The 15431-nt window shown below is 43.6% G+C and overlaps 2 protein-coding genes and 1 non-coding gene across 4 annotated transcripts; 2 read left to right on the forward strand and 1 right to left on the reverse strand.

Annotated features, from left to right (window-relative positions):
• The first annotated feature begins 26 nt into the window (after window positions 1–26).
• On the forward strand, window positions 27–8084 carry med17 (mediator complex subunit 17). Of its 2 annotated transcripts, none has more exons than XM_068584046.1 (13): window positions 27–248; window positions 775–1019; window positions 1811–1974; window positions 2753–2972; window positions 3063–3199; window positions 3321–3402; window positions 3561–3713; window positions 4240–4370; window positions 4691–4875; window positions 5409–5546; window positions 5781–5898; window positions 6559–6718; window positions 7224–8084. In XM_068584046.1, the coding sequence occupies exons 2-13, from the start codon at window positions 785–787 to the stop codon at window positions 7430–7432; spliced, it is 1932 nt and encodes a 643-aa protein (XP_068440147.1). In that variant the 5' UTR covers window positions 27–248; window positions 775–784; the 3' UTR covers window positions 7433–8084. The 2 variants fall into 2 exon arrangements, with proteins under 2 accessions (XP_068440147.1, XP_068440149.1); XM_068584048.1 differs by lacking the exon at window positions 27–248 and adding an exon at window positions 381–492.
• A 44-nt stretch (window positions 8085–8128) lies between these two features.
• LOC137790960 (V-set and transmembrane domain-containing protein 5) lies at window positions 8129–11183 on the reverse strand. The gene is made up of 4 exons (XM_068585593.1): window positions 10770–11183; window positions 9683–10009; window positions 8798–8941; window positions 8129–8415 (listed from the first exon to the last, which is right to left on the reverse strand). The coding sequence occupies exons 1-4, from the start codon at window positions 10843–10845 to the stop codon at window positions 8384–8386; spliced, it is 579 nt and encodes a 192-aa protein (XP_068441694.1). The 5' UTR covers window positions 10846–11183; the 3' UTR covers window positions 8129–8383.
• A 1117-nt stretch (window positions 11184–12300) lies between these two features.
• Window positions 12301–12491, forward strand: LOC137791198 (U2 spliceosomal RNA). Its single transcript, XR_011077994.1, has one exon. It is a non-coding gene; the product is annotated as a U2 spliceosomal RNA (small nuclear RNA).
• Window positions 12492–15431: the final 2940 nt, after the last annotated feature.

Raw genomic sequence — 15431 nt, forward strand, 5'->3', positions numbered from 1 at the left:
AATATATAATTTTTCCTGCCTATATTATATTAAACTAAAAAACATTTGTATTCATAAGTTAAGACGATATTAAATTAAATAACACGAAGTATCTCGAGCTGCTGAACTCCTAAAACCGTTAGCATCCCGTTTAAGAGCAGCCGAGCGCAGTTGTTCCTGAGCCGACCAGAGAGAGAAGACACTCGCTCCATTTTATTCCACAACTCACGTGAATTACCGTTTACACAAGTGGGGACTGGTGCATACAAGTAAGATATACACGGAAAAAAATATGTTGCCATGTGGGCGTTTCTTTCGAGCTCCGGTTCTTCCATTTAGCCTGTGAGATTAGCAAGGGGCTAACGCTAGCTAGTCGCAGACATACACAATTAAGATAAATACAGCTAGTGCAGCCGGTATAAGTAACAGCTACGTATGCAGTTAATTTGAAGAAGAAAAAAAACAGCAAGCTAACCAGCAGTAGTGGAATACATGTTCATCTCCTTTACTCAGGTACAAGTGCTTATACCACACTGAAAATACTCCACTACAAGTAATAGGCCTGTATTCAAAACCTAAAAGAATGCAACTTTAAGTATTATGTTGCTGTTTGAGCCTTTTCATGTTTTATCGTCAACATTTTGTGAAGTGTTCTTGTGTTTGTACGCTACTCTCATTCAAACTGTCTGGAGAAGATGTCAACTGCAGAGATCCACTGTGCTGAGTTGCTTTGTGCTCCGTTGTGTCTCAGTTTGATGACTGAATCTCGCTCCTGCTTCATCTTCCTCCCATCAGCCTCGTCATCATGTCAGGCTGTCCAGCTGTGAGGGTCAGCATCGAGTCTACCTGTGAGAAGCAGGTGCAGGAAGTGGCCTTGGATGGAACAGAAACATACGTGCCCCCTCTGTCCATGTCCCAAAACCTGGCCAAACTGGCTCAAAGAATTGACTTCAGCCAGGGATCTGACTCTGAGGAAGAGGGGATCGAGGGTGAACCCAGAGACCCCGATTGGACCAAGCAGGAGCCGGAGGAAGAGGAAGGTAACGTGTGCTCGAGAGAAAGCAGGGAGTGTCTAGAGATGTCCAACTGACTGGGACCTGCTGTGGTTTGATCCACCACTGATTCACTATTTAGATATAAGAGTATTTCAGTTGAGAAAGAAACAAACTGATTCAAACTAAAGCAGATATAGTTGCATGTATGTACTGTACACACATTTCCATTTTCAGCTGCATGGTCCTTCTCAAGTTGGTGCATTCATTTGTCAATTTAACTAGCAGAAAGAGTGAAATACTTTCACATCAATATCAAGTCAGACCATCTTATAATTAATCATTAACGTAATCAATACATTAAAGTAAAATAATATATCTTTCTGCAACGTTTTCTTACATAAAGAATGCTCGGCTTCTGCCAATCGGCTTGTCGCTCCGTCACTGCGAGCAAAACACTCAACAAAGTCACGACTGTTCACTGTCCTGGCTCCTCGATGGTGGAATGAGCTCCCCATTGACATCAAGACAGCAGGAAGTCTCTACATCTTCTGCTGCAAACTAAAAACACATCTTTTTCGACCACACCTTGAATAAATACAGTAGCAGCACTTTAGTAGCTCCTAAATGTCTCTTACTGATAGCACTTTGTAGTGTAACTTTCTTGAAGAAATTGTACTTTCTTGATTCTTTTTGTTGATGCTGAGTTTGGACTCATGAATAAATACACTGATTATAAGTCGCTTTGGATAAAAGCGTCAGCTAAATGAAATGTACCGTAATATGGATTTTGTCTTATCTGTTAGAATCAAATCTGACTAGCGATTTTTCTCCCGCAGGCACAGTGAAGTTTCAGCCATCTCTTTGGCCCTGGGATTCAGTGCGCAACAACCTGCGGAGTGCCCTGACAGAGATGTGTGTGCTCCACGACGTGCTCAGCGTGGTGAAGGAGAAGAAGTACATGGCCTTAGACCCAGTGTCCCAGGATCCATCAGCTGGCAAGGTAAACTGCAGAAGAAGATCGCTATCGTTTAGAGGGGCAGTACACCGCAAAATCAAAAATACTTATTTTTCCTCTTACCTGTAGTGCAGTTTGTTTATCAGTCTAGATTGGTTTGGTGTGAGTTTGCCATAGAGATGTTTGCCGTCTCTCTAATGTAATTGAAGGGCTCAATATGGCAAACATTCATTTGGAAAACTCATCAGCAATAATTCTATAAATCAACAAGAGGTTACTGGACATGTTTACACAGATGTTTTTTGGGAGGGAATATTTTTCCTTCTGCTGAACTACTTCAGCCGAGTGAGTGAGCGCGATCTTCTCGTCCACGAGTAGACGCACGCTTCCTTCTGCACAGTGATGCTGATGGTGGGTTCGGTAGGAAGAAAATAGTTCTATGAAACTGCACAGAACCAGGTCTGTGGATTGTCTTGAGTAATCGTGTAATGATTTCTGGAAAGATCTACGTTACTGTTGAGTTTATCAAATATAGTTTTCTTGTAGTCCCATTTATATTGGGCGGACATCTCTCTCTCGATTAATCCCAAACTCACACTAAAACGATCTAGATTGTAAATAGCACTACAGATAGGAGGGGAAAAAATGTCTTGTTAATTTTGAAGTGAACTGTCCCTTTAACTCCTAAAGTATGGTGAGTAAAAATCCTACAAAAGCGATGACTCTTTAATGTTTGTGTTTCTCAACGAGATCTGTGCACCTTTTCTGTTTTACACACATCTTTACCTCCCTTCATCAGGCTTTATTTCTCGCCCTCACACAGACTCCCCAGGTGTTCCAGCTGATCAGTAAAAAGAAATCACTTGGCACAGCGGCGCAGCTCCTGCTGAAGGGAGCAGAGAAGCTCAGCAAGTCGGTAGCAGAGAACCAGGAGAACAGGAGGCAGAGAGACTTCAACTCTGAGTTGCTGCGACTCCGCTCCCAGTGGAAGCTCCGCAAAGTGGGAGACAAGATCCTGGGAGACCTCAGCTACCGGAGCGCAGGCAAGGAGGCCTCCTGTGCGTCCTCGCTCAAATGTATACACGTTCAACCTTTAACCCGGCTAACTATGTTTTGACCATTTACCCACACAGGCTCCCTCTTCCCTCACAATGGCACATTTGAGGTGATCAAGAACACAGACATTGATCTGGACAAAAAGCTCCCAGAGGACTACTGCCCCCTCGATGTCCAGATCCCCAGTGATTTGGAGGGATCCGCTTATATCAAGGTGAGAGGGACACCACAAAGGCCGGTTTCATTTATATACTGTACAGTGTTACCTGTGAGGGGTGAAAAACATATGTTTTGATTTTAGATGTGTAAAAATCAAACACTGTTTATGTCTTTAGGTGTCCATCCAGAAACAAGCTCCAGACATCGGTGACCTGGGAACCGTCACCTTGTTCAGGAGGCCGCCGAAAACCAAAGCCGGTACGGTTTAATATTCAGAGACGAGACATTGCTCGTCATCCGATCGGCGTTCAGCTTTTCTCTTTTCCTCCACATACCTTTAAAAAAAAAAAAAGCTCTTTCCTTTCTTGCCATTTTCCTCCCTGACGGCATCTCTTGGCATCCCTTTGTGTCTGCAGGGACGCAGCAGTGGCATGTGAAGCTGGAGGCGGCTCAGAACGTTCTGCTGTGTAAGGAGATCTTCGCCCAGCTGTCCAGGGAAGCTGTCCAGATTAAATCCCAGATCCCTCACATTGTAGTGAAGAATCAGATCATCTCGCAGCCCTTCCCAGGTCAGAACGCTCATGCCGGGTTTTAGATGGGTGCCATCAAGAGGAGATCAATGTTTGTTCCATATTTAAGCTAAAGGTGCATAAGGATCTCTAATAATTATGCTCCAGTACAATATTTTGCAAAATGAACAAATTACATTTGTATGCATTGGACATTGATGGAATGACAGATTATTCCAGGACAGCAAGGCTCCCGCATGCTCACTCATCAGGTCAACCGATGAAGGTCAAAGGAGGGGAATAGTCAACCTTCAGGTGTTCACAAGCTCTTGTGTGAGAAAATATCCCAAAACACACAAAAATGTTTAAACAACTTTTTGGAAGATCTTTTTCTGCCGTAGTAGTTCAGCTGCACGGCTCCCCAGGTACAGATATTAATAATATATGCATTTTAATTATTTTGGGGGGAAACGGGCCAAACGTCAACAGATGAAACATTTATTTGATCTAAAATAATAATAAAAAAGAAAAGTTCTCTTTGGAGGCATAAAACAAACACACTCCCGCCTTGTTTGCTTCCTTGCAGGTCTGCAGCTGTCCATCTCACTGTGCCACTCCTCAGGAGAGAAGAAGACCCACCGGGCGTCTCCAGAGAAACCCAAACCTGACGACCACCTTTACGTGCTGGAACACAACCTGCATCAGATGATGAGAGAGGTGACGCGCTGCGCAACAGCCGCCTGATAGAGAAGTTAGCTCATTCAGAGGAAGGACAGAGGTCCCAAAGATAGGTTTAGAAACTCTGTCATCGTTCTCTAGTTTGTCCACCAGACGCCTCTTAAATTGTTTCATGTGTATTTATCTCTCGTCAGCTCGTGGTTTGAGTGTAATTTCTTTGCTGAAAAAGAGACAAAAGCAACAGAGTTACAGATGGATCTGTGAGCTCATGTTTCACTTATTCCACTCGGTCTGGTCGTCCTGCACCATGATGAATCTCTTCATTCACACTTCCACCTGACGTATTCCTTCTGTTCCAGTTCCACAAGCAGCAGCTGAGCTCCGTGGTAATGCCGCATCCTGCCAGCGCCCCCTTCGGCCACAAACGCATGCGGCTCGCGGGGCCGATGGCCTACGACAAGGCCGACATCAGCAGCCTGCAGCAGAACGAGGGGCTTCTGGAGAAGATCATCAAACAGGCCAAACACATCTTCCTGCGGAGCAGGTCCCTTTTATCTACTGTGTGTGTGTGTGTGTGTGTGTGTGTGTGTGTGTGTGTGTGTGTGTGTGTGTGTGTGTGTGTGTGTGTGTGTGTGTGTGTGTGTGTGTGTGTGTGTGTGTGTGTGTGTGTGTGTGTGTGTGTGTGTGTGTGTGTGTGTGTGTGTGTGTGTGTGTGTGTGTGTGTGTGTGTGTGTGTGTGTGTGGAGACAGACGGACTTTCAGCTATGTAAATCCAGACGGGGATGTCAGAATTATCATGCCACTGTTTGCAGTGGAAATGACTAAATTAATGATGCCAGTGAGTCATAGTTGCCCAGTTTCAGTGAGCCAGAGCCAACATTGCTCTATTCAAACATGCCCCTCACTCTATGCAGTGTCACATGTGGCCAGAAGGCCACACACTTTGTCTTCGCTCAAGAAAATACAATTATAAGCCAAAAATAATAATTTGCAATATTTGAACTGTTTGGTGAAGGCAGTGTTGAGGATGTAATGCCGAGTGAAGCCCAGAGTAAGACGTCATTTTTCGACCACCAGAACGGCGCGGACCATCGACAGCCTGGCCAGCCGCATAGAGGACCCGCAGATCCAGGCTCACTGGTCCAACATCAACGATGTCTACGAGTCCAGCGTCAAGGTGCTCATCACCTCTCAGGGCTACGAGCAGATCTGCAAGTGAGTGGGAGGACGCGGGGGAAGATTTAGGGAGAACCCGAGCAGGATGTGGGACACAATGTAGAAAATACAGGGTTGTCCCCTTTATTTCCTGGTAAAGTGTTTGCCTTTGTGGGCATCAGCAGGCTCCTTAACAACCATTCAAATGATCCAACTTGAAAGTTACTTATGATTGTAATCTGAGGCAGCTCTTTATTCTTTATGCTAGACTTGACGTGTTTTGTGCCTTTTTAGGTCCATCCAGCTGCAGCTGAACATCGGCGTGGAGCAGATCCGGGTGGTGCACAGAGATGGACGCGTCGTCACGCTGTCGCACCAGGAACAGGAACTGCAGGACTTCCTCCTCTCACAGGTACCACAGCTAACTCCCTGCACTGGTTGAGGCTGCGCCCAATTGAATTGAATTGATTTGCTTGATAATTGTTGCCCAGTCCTGGTTATAATCGTAGTGGAATGTAACCAGTGCTGTACTTAAGTACTATTCAAGGTACTTGAATGTTTCTATTTTAAGCTACTTATCACACTACACCTCAGAGGTCAACATTTTCTTTTCAGATGAGTTTTTCATCCCCTTCCTGTCCATTGAAAACCATGTTTTTCCTGATGTGTAAAGTGGAGGAGGAAGTGTTCCTTTATGTAAAAAGAATCCTCCTAATTCTTGAGGTGAATGAAGTATGTGAAAAAGTCTCTTGGATCAGCAAGAGAAAGCATCGGCACAAAGCTGAAAACCTGTTTTTAATCTTCTTGTTTTAGCTAGTGTGGTTCTCACCGGACCGAGCCGCAACAAACATATGACGATATTATAAAATATGATGCTTTGATGTAGATTCAACTAACCAACGGGATATAAAGGAGTAAAAACACATTAATGTAGCAATCTATTCCTGTACTTTGCATACTTCAAAGTGCATCTACCTGATAGTACTTGCTTACTTTTATTCAAGTAAGGTTTTGAATGCAGGGCTATTAGTTGCAGTGAAGTATGTTCACGTTGTTATTTCTCCATTCACAGATGTCGCAGCATCAGGTGCACGCAGTCCAGCAGCTGGCCAAAGTGATGGGCTGGCATGTGCTGAGCTTCAGTAACCATGTGGGCCTGGGCCCCGTGGAGAGCATTGGGAATGCGTCTGCTGTCACCGTCGCCTCTCCCAATGGAGAGTACGCCATCTCAGGTGAGACCAGCTACGCAAAGCTCCAAATGGGAAGTGCTCCATCTTAAGCATTATTTTTTCCCTGTTCACTAAATGCATCCAAAGCAACAAGGTGCACAGCCATTGAGCAGCCACGGGGGGAGAAGTGCTTGAGTATCACTACCACTGTTGGCCCTAACTGACTAAAATGCATCGCAGAAAATACGACCTGTTGCATTTTCTGTGAATGGGCCCAACTCTCCCTATTTTCCCAGAACAAGGGCTCTTACATTGCAACACCTCGTCCCAACTATGAAGTCACTCAGACAGGTTGCGACAAGTTGAGGAACACTTCACCACTTAATAACTCCTGCAATGCGTTACGTCAACCTTATGAAGAAATGTTATCTAGCGTTGAGAGAAGATCCTACTGCAGTAACACAGAGCATCCTCATGAAGTCAATATACCAACACGACCGCGAATGGATGCGGCAACACAAGCAGAGCCCCGGTGCATCATCTGTGTGTGTCCGTTTTGTCCGTTCAGTGCGTAACGGCCCAGAGAGCGGGTGCAAAGTCCTGGTCCAGTTCCCACGCAGCCAGACCAAAGAGCTGCCAAAGAGCGACGTCATCCAGGACGCCAAGTGGAGCCATCTGAGGGGCCCGAGCAAAGAGGTCCACTGGAGCCGGATGGAGGGCCGGAACTTCGTCTACAAGATGGAGCTCCTCATGGCGGCGCTGACGCCCTGTCCGTAGAGCCGCTCAGTCAACGGACTCTTCTCACACACACACACACACACACACACACACACACACACACACACACACACACACACACACACACACACACACACACACACACACACACACACACACACACACAGTGTCGCTACAGTATTTGGACACGACAAAGGCCTCTTTGTCATATTTCCATCCCGTACACTTTTTTATACAATTCAGACTTTTTGAATACTGCCTTTACACCTTTAGTAGTGTGTCTGTTGCTCTGTTGATGTTGTGTGTGCAACTGACACAATTTGATACAAAACGTTACATCTGTATGTATTTATGCTGATTGCTCTTATTGTCATTAAAATAATGATCTGATTTCGAGGTTTTTTAAGGACTTTCAGGTTGGTGTATTTTTTTTTTTGTGAGGAATCTGTAGTTCTGTCTTTATTTTCATCCAGAGTCTGATTTAAATGACAGTAGTTTGGAGGAACTGACTGTACTTAGTCTGATTTGAAGAAGAAAAACCGGTAAAAAGTCTTCTTTGTGTTCTTTTACTCTGAAAGCCTAAAAAGTAGTCATGAGATTATTTTTATCACTGCATCAGAAGTCAGATACAGACTGTAAAATTCCAGATTAAAGTTTGTGAAGAAGCCATAAGTAAAAAAATAAATCACACAATTCCTTCGCTTAAACAATAAATACAGTGTATTGTTTTCCAGTTTCATGAGCGATATATTTACATTCAATCCATCATCAGCAGTGCGCAGTAAAAGCATGTGTGCTCAATACTAATGTAAACATCTTGGCCACAGTTTCATAATTGGCAAACCATCTTTCTGTGTAAGTAACTCAGTAGAAAAATGACTCTGTTATTTCATGTAGCCCCACATCAATCTTAAAAAAGGTAGTCCTGAGGGAGGATTAACAGCCTGTGGTGCTTTTTCCTGAGGGGTCCAAAGCACAGCAAGACATCCATCAGAGGCGCTGCAGCTCTGTTGCATCGGTTTCTGCATGGAAGGAAAAAGATTGAACTTCCCACAAGGCGCTGATGTGACAAAGCAATGAGAGACCTTTGCACTTGGAAACACCCAAATAACCTCAAACCACATTCACGTTATTAAACAACGCAGCAGCGGGAACGTGAACTCAAGACGAACACACCTCTCATGCTCATGTTTACATGACAGGAAGGGTTTTTAAAATCAAGACCCAGCGTAGAATGTCTTCATTTTAACAAAAAGAAGCATTTCACTACCGTCTGCCAAAGTAGCAGTACTTGTCACAATACTTTCCCACCTTTTTATTTGTCTTGAGGGGAAGTTTACTTGGGAATGTCTCACGGTACCAGCCAGTGACATGTTTATTCATGCATGTTCATCCTGGTCTTACCTGGCATCTGTTTCCTGCGTCTCCATGCCACTATCTTCCTGTAGGCCTTGTCCAGCAGCCACATGGTCAGCATGAGAAGGCCGGCGAAACAGGCCAGTGCTAAGGCCGAGACGGACAAGTACTGGAGATCCTCATACAGCACCTCTGGAGGACACAGAGTACAAAACACAGGTCTACTTTTCAAAGATGCACACATAACACACTTTGGGAATGCAGCGAGTGCACAGAGAGCAAAGAGGCAGCAACCCGGAACAAAATCTTACAGTTAGTTTGCATAACTAGTTCCATGTGTCACGCTTTTAACACAAAACATGATGAAATACTGCTCAGGTTGTTTACTAATGATTAACCATGACGAACACAAAGTACCCGCTTGGTCTCAAGGGCACATAGAATATTCAAAACGTGACTCCGGACTTTAACTGATACCGGAGTGTCCCTTTGAATGTGTCCTGCCAAGTTCAACCAGTCAGAGCAGCTCCACTGGAGCAGTCGGGGGTTCAGGACACTTCAGTGGTGGTGATGACGGAGGGGCAAAGGCTATTTTTACACTTTCCCGCCCGGTATTCAAACCAGCAACCCTCCCAGTCACGAGCCTGCTTCTAATACCCGCAGACAGCTCATTACAACTACTGCTATCGCGATGCTGTTGAGAAAGGCCCAATCAAAAGTCAGACAACACCCTTTGTAGATATTTATGTATATCTATGTAGAGCTCATAAGGAAAACAACAATGTTTAGTTTCAGGTAATTATACACTAATGATGACATAATATGGAATATTCTCCTTTTGCCTAAAGCTGAGCGCCGGCGCCTTCAACCTGTGACTCGAGGCTGTGAAAGAAGAGGAGGTCAAATTATTTTGACCTCTTAAGACCCACTCACCGTTCACTTTCAGGACAAAGCCGGTGTCCTTGCTGCTTCCTGCGCGTTCTGTGACGGTGACAACATAGAATCCAGCATCCTGCAGCCTCAAGTCCGACAGGCCCATGGAGCCATTGTCGAAGGGCTGCACTCTGCTCCCGTAATCCTCCGTTATGTTGGTGTACACCCCCGGCTGCCAGGTCCCGATGGCGCGGCTCACCGCTCCAGACATAAAGGTCCATTGTATGGTGGGTACCCCACTGCAGGTAACGTCCACTGAGAAAAACACATCGTCCTGCACCGACCTGGTCAGGCTCCTCTGGAGAGAGTGGATAGAGATAGCTCCGGCTTCCAAAGTGCGAAGAAGAAACAGATAAATACATGTCAAGATATGAGAGATGCATTGGTAGGGGTCACACCTTTAACCTCACTGGCCAACACTGTAGCAACATCGTGGCATTTAATCCCTTGTACAGCCAGAAAAGGTGCTGCTATGTGATTTTATGTTTTAAAATAGCACGCCTGTTGATGGAGGAATGAAACTGGTCCGACCAGCTGAGGCACACCGATGGAAATGTAGCAGGCGGCTGCTGACGCTCATCAAATATTCCCACAGGAGTTTCTGCCAGGAGGAGGAGGAGGAGGAGGAGGAGGAGGGGGGGGGCAGGTGCTGGTGGTGCGTTTACTTAAGGTAAGGACTCTCACCTGAGAAAACTAATGCGTTTTTATTCAGAAACAAAGTTCTGTGCCGGAAAAATAAAATCGATAATTAATTTTGATTTTCATTCTTTTTTTCTTCATCGTGTAGTTGTTCTTAGCAGCTGGACTTCCTTTTGCAAGGACATGAGTCACTGCTCTTTTGCATTATTACTTCTTATTTTCTTCAAGATTTAGATTTTGTTGTTGTTGTACTTAGAGTGGGTGTGAACCACAACAATCTGATGTTTACATGTACACAATTTAAGATCATTTCGACAGGGCTGGGCCCTCAACCTATTTAACCCAAAGCAACAAGTAGATTGACATATAGGCATGATTTCTAACACAGTAATCCAACATGAGCTCTCTGGAAGAGTCTTAACAATATACATAGGTTTGGAATGCTTACCTGGGTAACACATGTACAATGTGATGCTGAGAAACACAACAACGTTTTGTACATCCCACAGTCCGAAATGCCACATTGGAATCCCAGACCCATTGATCGATCTGCGGTAGAAGAATCTCCTCTGGGTTATTTCACATTCTGAAGTGTTCTTCTCTCAAGTCTTTGTCCTTCAAAACAGCCTTTCCTCATTCACGCGAGTTTCCTCTTCTGCCGTCCTTTGTACAGGTGCTTCTGTATGTTTCTCTGTGTACTTTTGTGAGAAGTTAAGATTTCCTGTCACAGAAGTGTTGGAGTTCGCCTCCTCTCTCAGGACTGTGCTGGATTTCTCCTCATACTTGTGCAAGTCAACGCCAGCCAGCCCAGACAGGTTCAGCCAGAGATTACTGAGCAAACACGTACTCTGCGTCCTGAGATCTCACGCACACCCCCACACTTAAACACTGGCAGACACACGTATAGCCTTCTCAATTGACTACCTACCACACCGCCCCAAAAAAATAAAACACTCACATGTATACGCAGACAGACTAGCCAATCACAAAATGAAAGCAGGAGAGGTTGAATCACCTGGTATTCATGCTGTGACACACCTGGTAAAACACGTCAAACAGGAAGTGTTTCTCCACACGGATGTACCAAGGAACATAAACACACAGTGACACTTCAGGCATACATATGGTTGAATTTGTGCTGTGTGTGTTGTGACTTTTTCATTTCTGACTGAATTTTGATCAAATTGGATGGGATCAGAGAAAGTCCTTTTGAAAATTATTTTTTAATCATTTCCGACTGGTAAAAGTTTTCATTGTATTTTACCATAATTTCTTCCCGTAAAATAATGTGCAACCCTGTGTTACTTTTTTATGACTCAAACTAGGACCTGTGAATAGTGATAAAAGAAGACCTGCCATCAAGTCACAAAATCTTACTGTAGATTCTCAGTACGCGATCTTCTCTGTACTTGTCAAGAAAAGAGCCGCATGACATTGGAAAGCTTCGCTTGGCGTTCAGAATCCGTTGTTATTGCATCCAGTTTGTATCTTACTTGCTGTCGCCTGCGATAGGTTCCGTACTAAGGGTTAACTAATAATATACGATGACAACAGCGGGGGATTAGTGTCCATTGTTTTACACTGAATTGTTTTCACTGTTTGCAGTGCGCCATCCGGTACTTTCAGTGCACTGAATTCTGCTGGTTTTGTCAGTGTGGCGCACTAAGCACTGAAAGACAGCTCGAAGTGCGCAAGTGTTCGGTAGTAGACACGGCCGCAAGTCAGGAATTATATTTATCGCGTTTGTACTTCCTATTGGACGACAGTGCACCACGTGTCCGGAAATAAACAAGAAGGCGAATCTGTGAACACAAGTTTATGTAAACCTCGCGAACGAAACCGCTCCAGTGCTACATCAGTACTATTGCACATTGTTCCTGTTTCATATAACGACCCAAAAGGCTGTAGTTCAGTTCCCGACCCATCAGTGAGGCTGGCTGTGTGGCGGGTGCCGTCCTGTTCTCCGGCTGTGTGACGTTATCGCTTCTCGGCCTTTTGGCTAAGATCAAGTGTAGTATCTGTTCTTATCAGTTTAATATCTGATACGTCCCCTACCCGGGGACCATATATTAAATTGATTTTTGGAATAGGGAGATGGAATAGGGGCTTGCTCCGTCCACTCCACGCATCGACCTGGTATTGCAGTACCTCCAGGAACGGTGCACCCCTCAATGTGTTGAAATTAATATACGTATAATTATGAAAATGTGGACTGCATTTGCGCTCCCCACTGAAAAAGTGTGAACGTTAAACAATCATGTTTATTAAAGCTGCACAGGTTTGGCTTTATGAATGATGAAGGCTAACTAGTTCCAGTTGTAGGTAGGACAGAGGCTGTGGTCGAATAGTTCTTTTTGGTGAGGAACCTTCCCCATGAGGGAAATGACCCGGAAGTACCTCAGTGGCCGCCATGATGAGAGCCGGTCAGATTCTCTAAACGCAAAGGAAAGGAGCTTCATGCCTCCTAATTTAGCTCCTTGAGCTTAGGAACCACTGGACCTTCCTTAACAAAAGGAAAGGAGATAATGGCGACCCACAATCCCTTGCGGCGGCGACATTCAAAGTGACGTTTCATTCGGCCGTTCACGAGAACAAACGATCATGAAGACAAACGCACATCATGTAAATAATAAGTAGCGTAACTTGTAAATACTTTCAATAATCTGTTAAACCGGATGGAAAACTATGAGCGTTACGTTTATGTTGCTGAACACGCTGTAAAATGATGAAACAGCTCAGTCCTCATTCTTTTATTTTACTTTAGTTACAGAAGCTTTAATGAAAGAGTTAAACTGGTCGAGCTCTTCAGCCTGACTCATGTTTATGATTATCATCTTTTGAATCCACTATTTTGTTACATTACAGTAAAGCACTATCAAGTTGTTTCATAAACTGTTGTCTGCATATTTTTTATGATCAGATTATAATCTGCATATAAACCATAACAAGATAAATGGATATGAGCCACTCATATGACACACATCGTTAGTGGGACAACGTATTTAATTCAGCAGGTTTGAAACTGAACAGACAGTTTAGTAGCTTTGTACTCAGTCTAAAATCCCTTGGTTTCACTTTCATATTCCTTCTTAATTTATATTCCAACCTCGTTAATAACGTAGTATATGAACCGTGTTGTTTATATTAATAAAGTAATATATGAACCGTGTTGTTTATATTAATAAAGTAATATATGAACCGGGTTGTTTATATTAATAAAGTAATATATGAACCGGGTTGTTTAATCGTCTGCATGACGCACGACTGTAAGAACACAGATGAAGTATTTAAGATGCTTTATTGTTGTAGTTTCACCGCCGCAGACTGACTGACGTCACTAACATCGCCTGCCGACGCGTCATAACTACGTCGTTAGTGGAAGTGGAGTCGGATCCTCTAAACACTCGGTTGTCTTTTCTTAACTCCTCATGAAGTGTCCTTACTATCTTTCCTTGACCCCGTGACGTTTCCACAGAGGTCAAGGAGAAGTGCTCAAGGTTAGACGTTAGGAGGTGAAGCTTCTTGAAGCATTGGTGCTTTCCTCCTATTGGTTCGCTTGGCTGAAGCTTCACGAGGCTTCGTTTGCTCTACTGCGCCACCAAGTGGACAATGAATGTAAAACAGACAGAGTGATCATAACGACACCTGGTGCGAAGCTTTGAATTGAATAAATGAACAAATGATGTTGTGAAGCCAATAGATCACTTATGAACGTATTAATATTGTGTCTGTCGTTATGATAAAATGGCAGGTTTCAAAAGGGAAAGTGGAAACAAATTGGGTAGAGGGTGTTGATGTGACTGTGCTTAGTTACTATAGGTATAACATTGTATTATTTTTTATAAAAATAAGAATTTCCCACAGTGCTGGGCTTTTTGAGACTATTTCTCCTGCTTTATTAAATAATATTTCAGAGACACAGATGAAGCTGGATACAGAGACGAAGGGGGGAAATCTATTCAGTTTCGCTGCCTCTTATATTTCAAACTGCACAGCAATCCCACAAACTATTTTCTATATCAGTCACGTGCTACGACCGGCTGACGAGGCATCGAACGTCACCAAATACGTCACAAACACAAGCCTTGATACGCGCTCCACCAAAATCTACCTGGATTACTCGACACGCGCATCAGAGCCTCGACACAAAAGGACACAGTTTCTATACTGTTAATAATGAAATAGGATACGTCTCCTCGTACAGAAAAAGAAATTCCTTCAATGTTATGAATATATTCTCCCACATAATAGTTTAAATTCATACCAATTGAGTGAATTAAGAACCTTATGAAATTGACACGTATAATAAAAATCAGTCTCAGTTTGAAGACTTCAGGCACAGCCTGGATTAATTGCAAGATGCAAGACACATATCTAAGGAAATTAGATCATTTTTAAATGAGGTAATAGTGAAAAACTGGTTGGAGAAGCTTGTGACTGGAAATGTGCCAACTCAATCCCTGATGAATTGAAAGAGCAGTACCCCCTGACCTTGAGCAAGGCACTTAATCCCCAGTGGCCAGCTGATCAGACTGGTCGTACTAGTAAGCATTGGGGAAACTGGATAAGTAGAATTTAAAACAGTGCTATCTCCCTACACTCACACCTCTGACATTTCATAACAACAGAAACACGATTTAATGTTTGTTTTTTAAACTTATTTAGTGAAAGAGTCCCGTCAGAGAACATATTATGAAGTCACTGTCTTTTTAATGGTTACCATAGGTTGGAAAGATTCTACCATTTCCAGACATTTTTTGTAATTATTATTACATTTCGTTGCTCTGTTCTTGTACATGTGTAATGACAATGAAGTTGAATCTAATCTTAGTAAATAGTATCAAGTGGGTGTAATACTCATGAAGAGTAAGGTTTTTTGGAGTTATAGTTTTTTTCACATGCTTTTTGGGTCCTAATACAATTCTTACATTTCAAGGAGACTTTTTACCTTAGAGAGACTATGGATGTGCAGAAAACATTCAAGTTCTTTTTCCTGTACCAATAAAACATGTCACTCACAGGTCAGACTGCCATTGAGAGAAGCTTTGACCATGTGGAGCTGTTGGTCCAGAAAGAAGCACATGTTCAAGCCAATAAGAGTTTCTTCAGC

Source organism: Clinocottus analis, unplaced genomic scaffold (genome assembly GCF_023055335.1).
Source record: "Clinocottus analis isolate CAN_PGR_092001 unplaced genomic scaffold, fCliAna1.0.p SCAF_2, whole genome shotgun sequence".
NCBI classification, from domain to species: Eukaryota; Metazoa; Chordata; class Actinopteri; order Perciformes; family Cottidae; genus Clinocottus; species Clinocottus analis.

What these genes read in the sequence shown, in the direction of transcription:
- med17 (XM_068584046.1), top strand. Translation starts at nt 785, where the DNA reads ATGTCAGGCTGTCCAGCTGTGAGGGTCAGCATCGAGTCTACCTGTGAG. An exon ending in CCTCAGCTACCGGAGCGCAG is followed by an intron (nt 2,973 to 3,062) that starts GCAAGGAGGCCT and finishes TTACCCACACAG; the next exon opens with GCTCCCTCTTCCCTCACAAT. An exon ending in AGGACTTCCTCCTCTCACAG is followed by an intron (nt 5,899 to 6,558) that starts GTACCACAGCTA and finishes CTCCATTCACAG; the next exon opens with ATGTCGCAGCATCAGGTGCA.
- LOC137790960 (XM_068585593.1), bottom strand. Translation starts at nt 10,845, where the DNA reads ATGTGGCATTTCGGACTGTGGGATGTACAAAACGTTGTTGTGTTTCTC. An exon ending in ATTGTACATGTGTTACCCAG is followed by an intron (nt 10,010 to 10,769) that starts GTAAGCATTCCA and finishes GCACTTTGGAAG; the next exon opens with CCGGAGCTATCTCTATCCAC. An exon ending in CTTTGTCCTGAAAGTGAACG is followed by an intron (nt 8,942 to 9,682) that starts GTGAGTGGGTCT and finishes TGTGTCCTCCAG; the next exon opens with AGGTGCTGTATGAGGATCTC.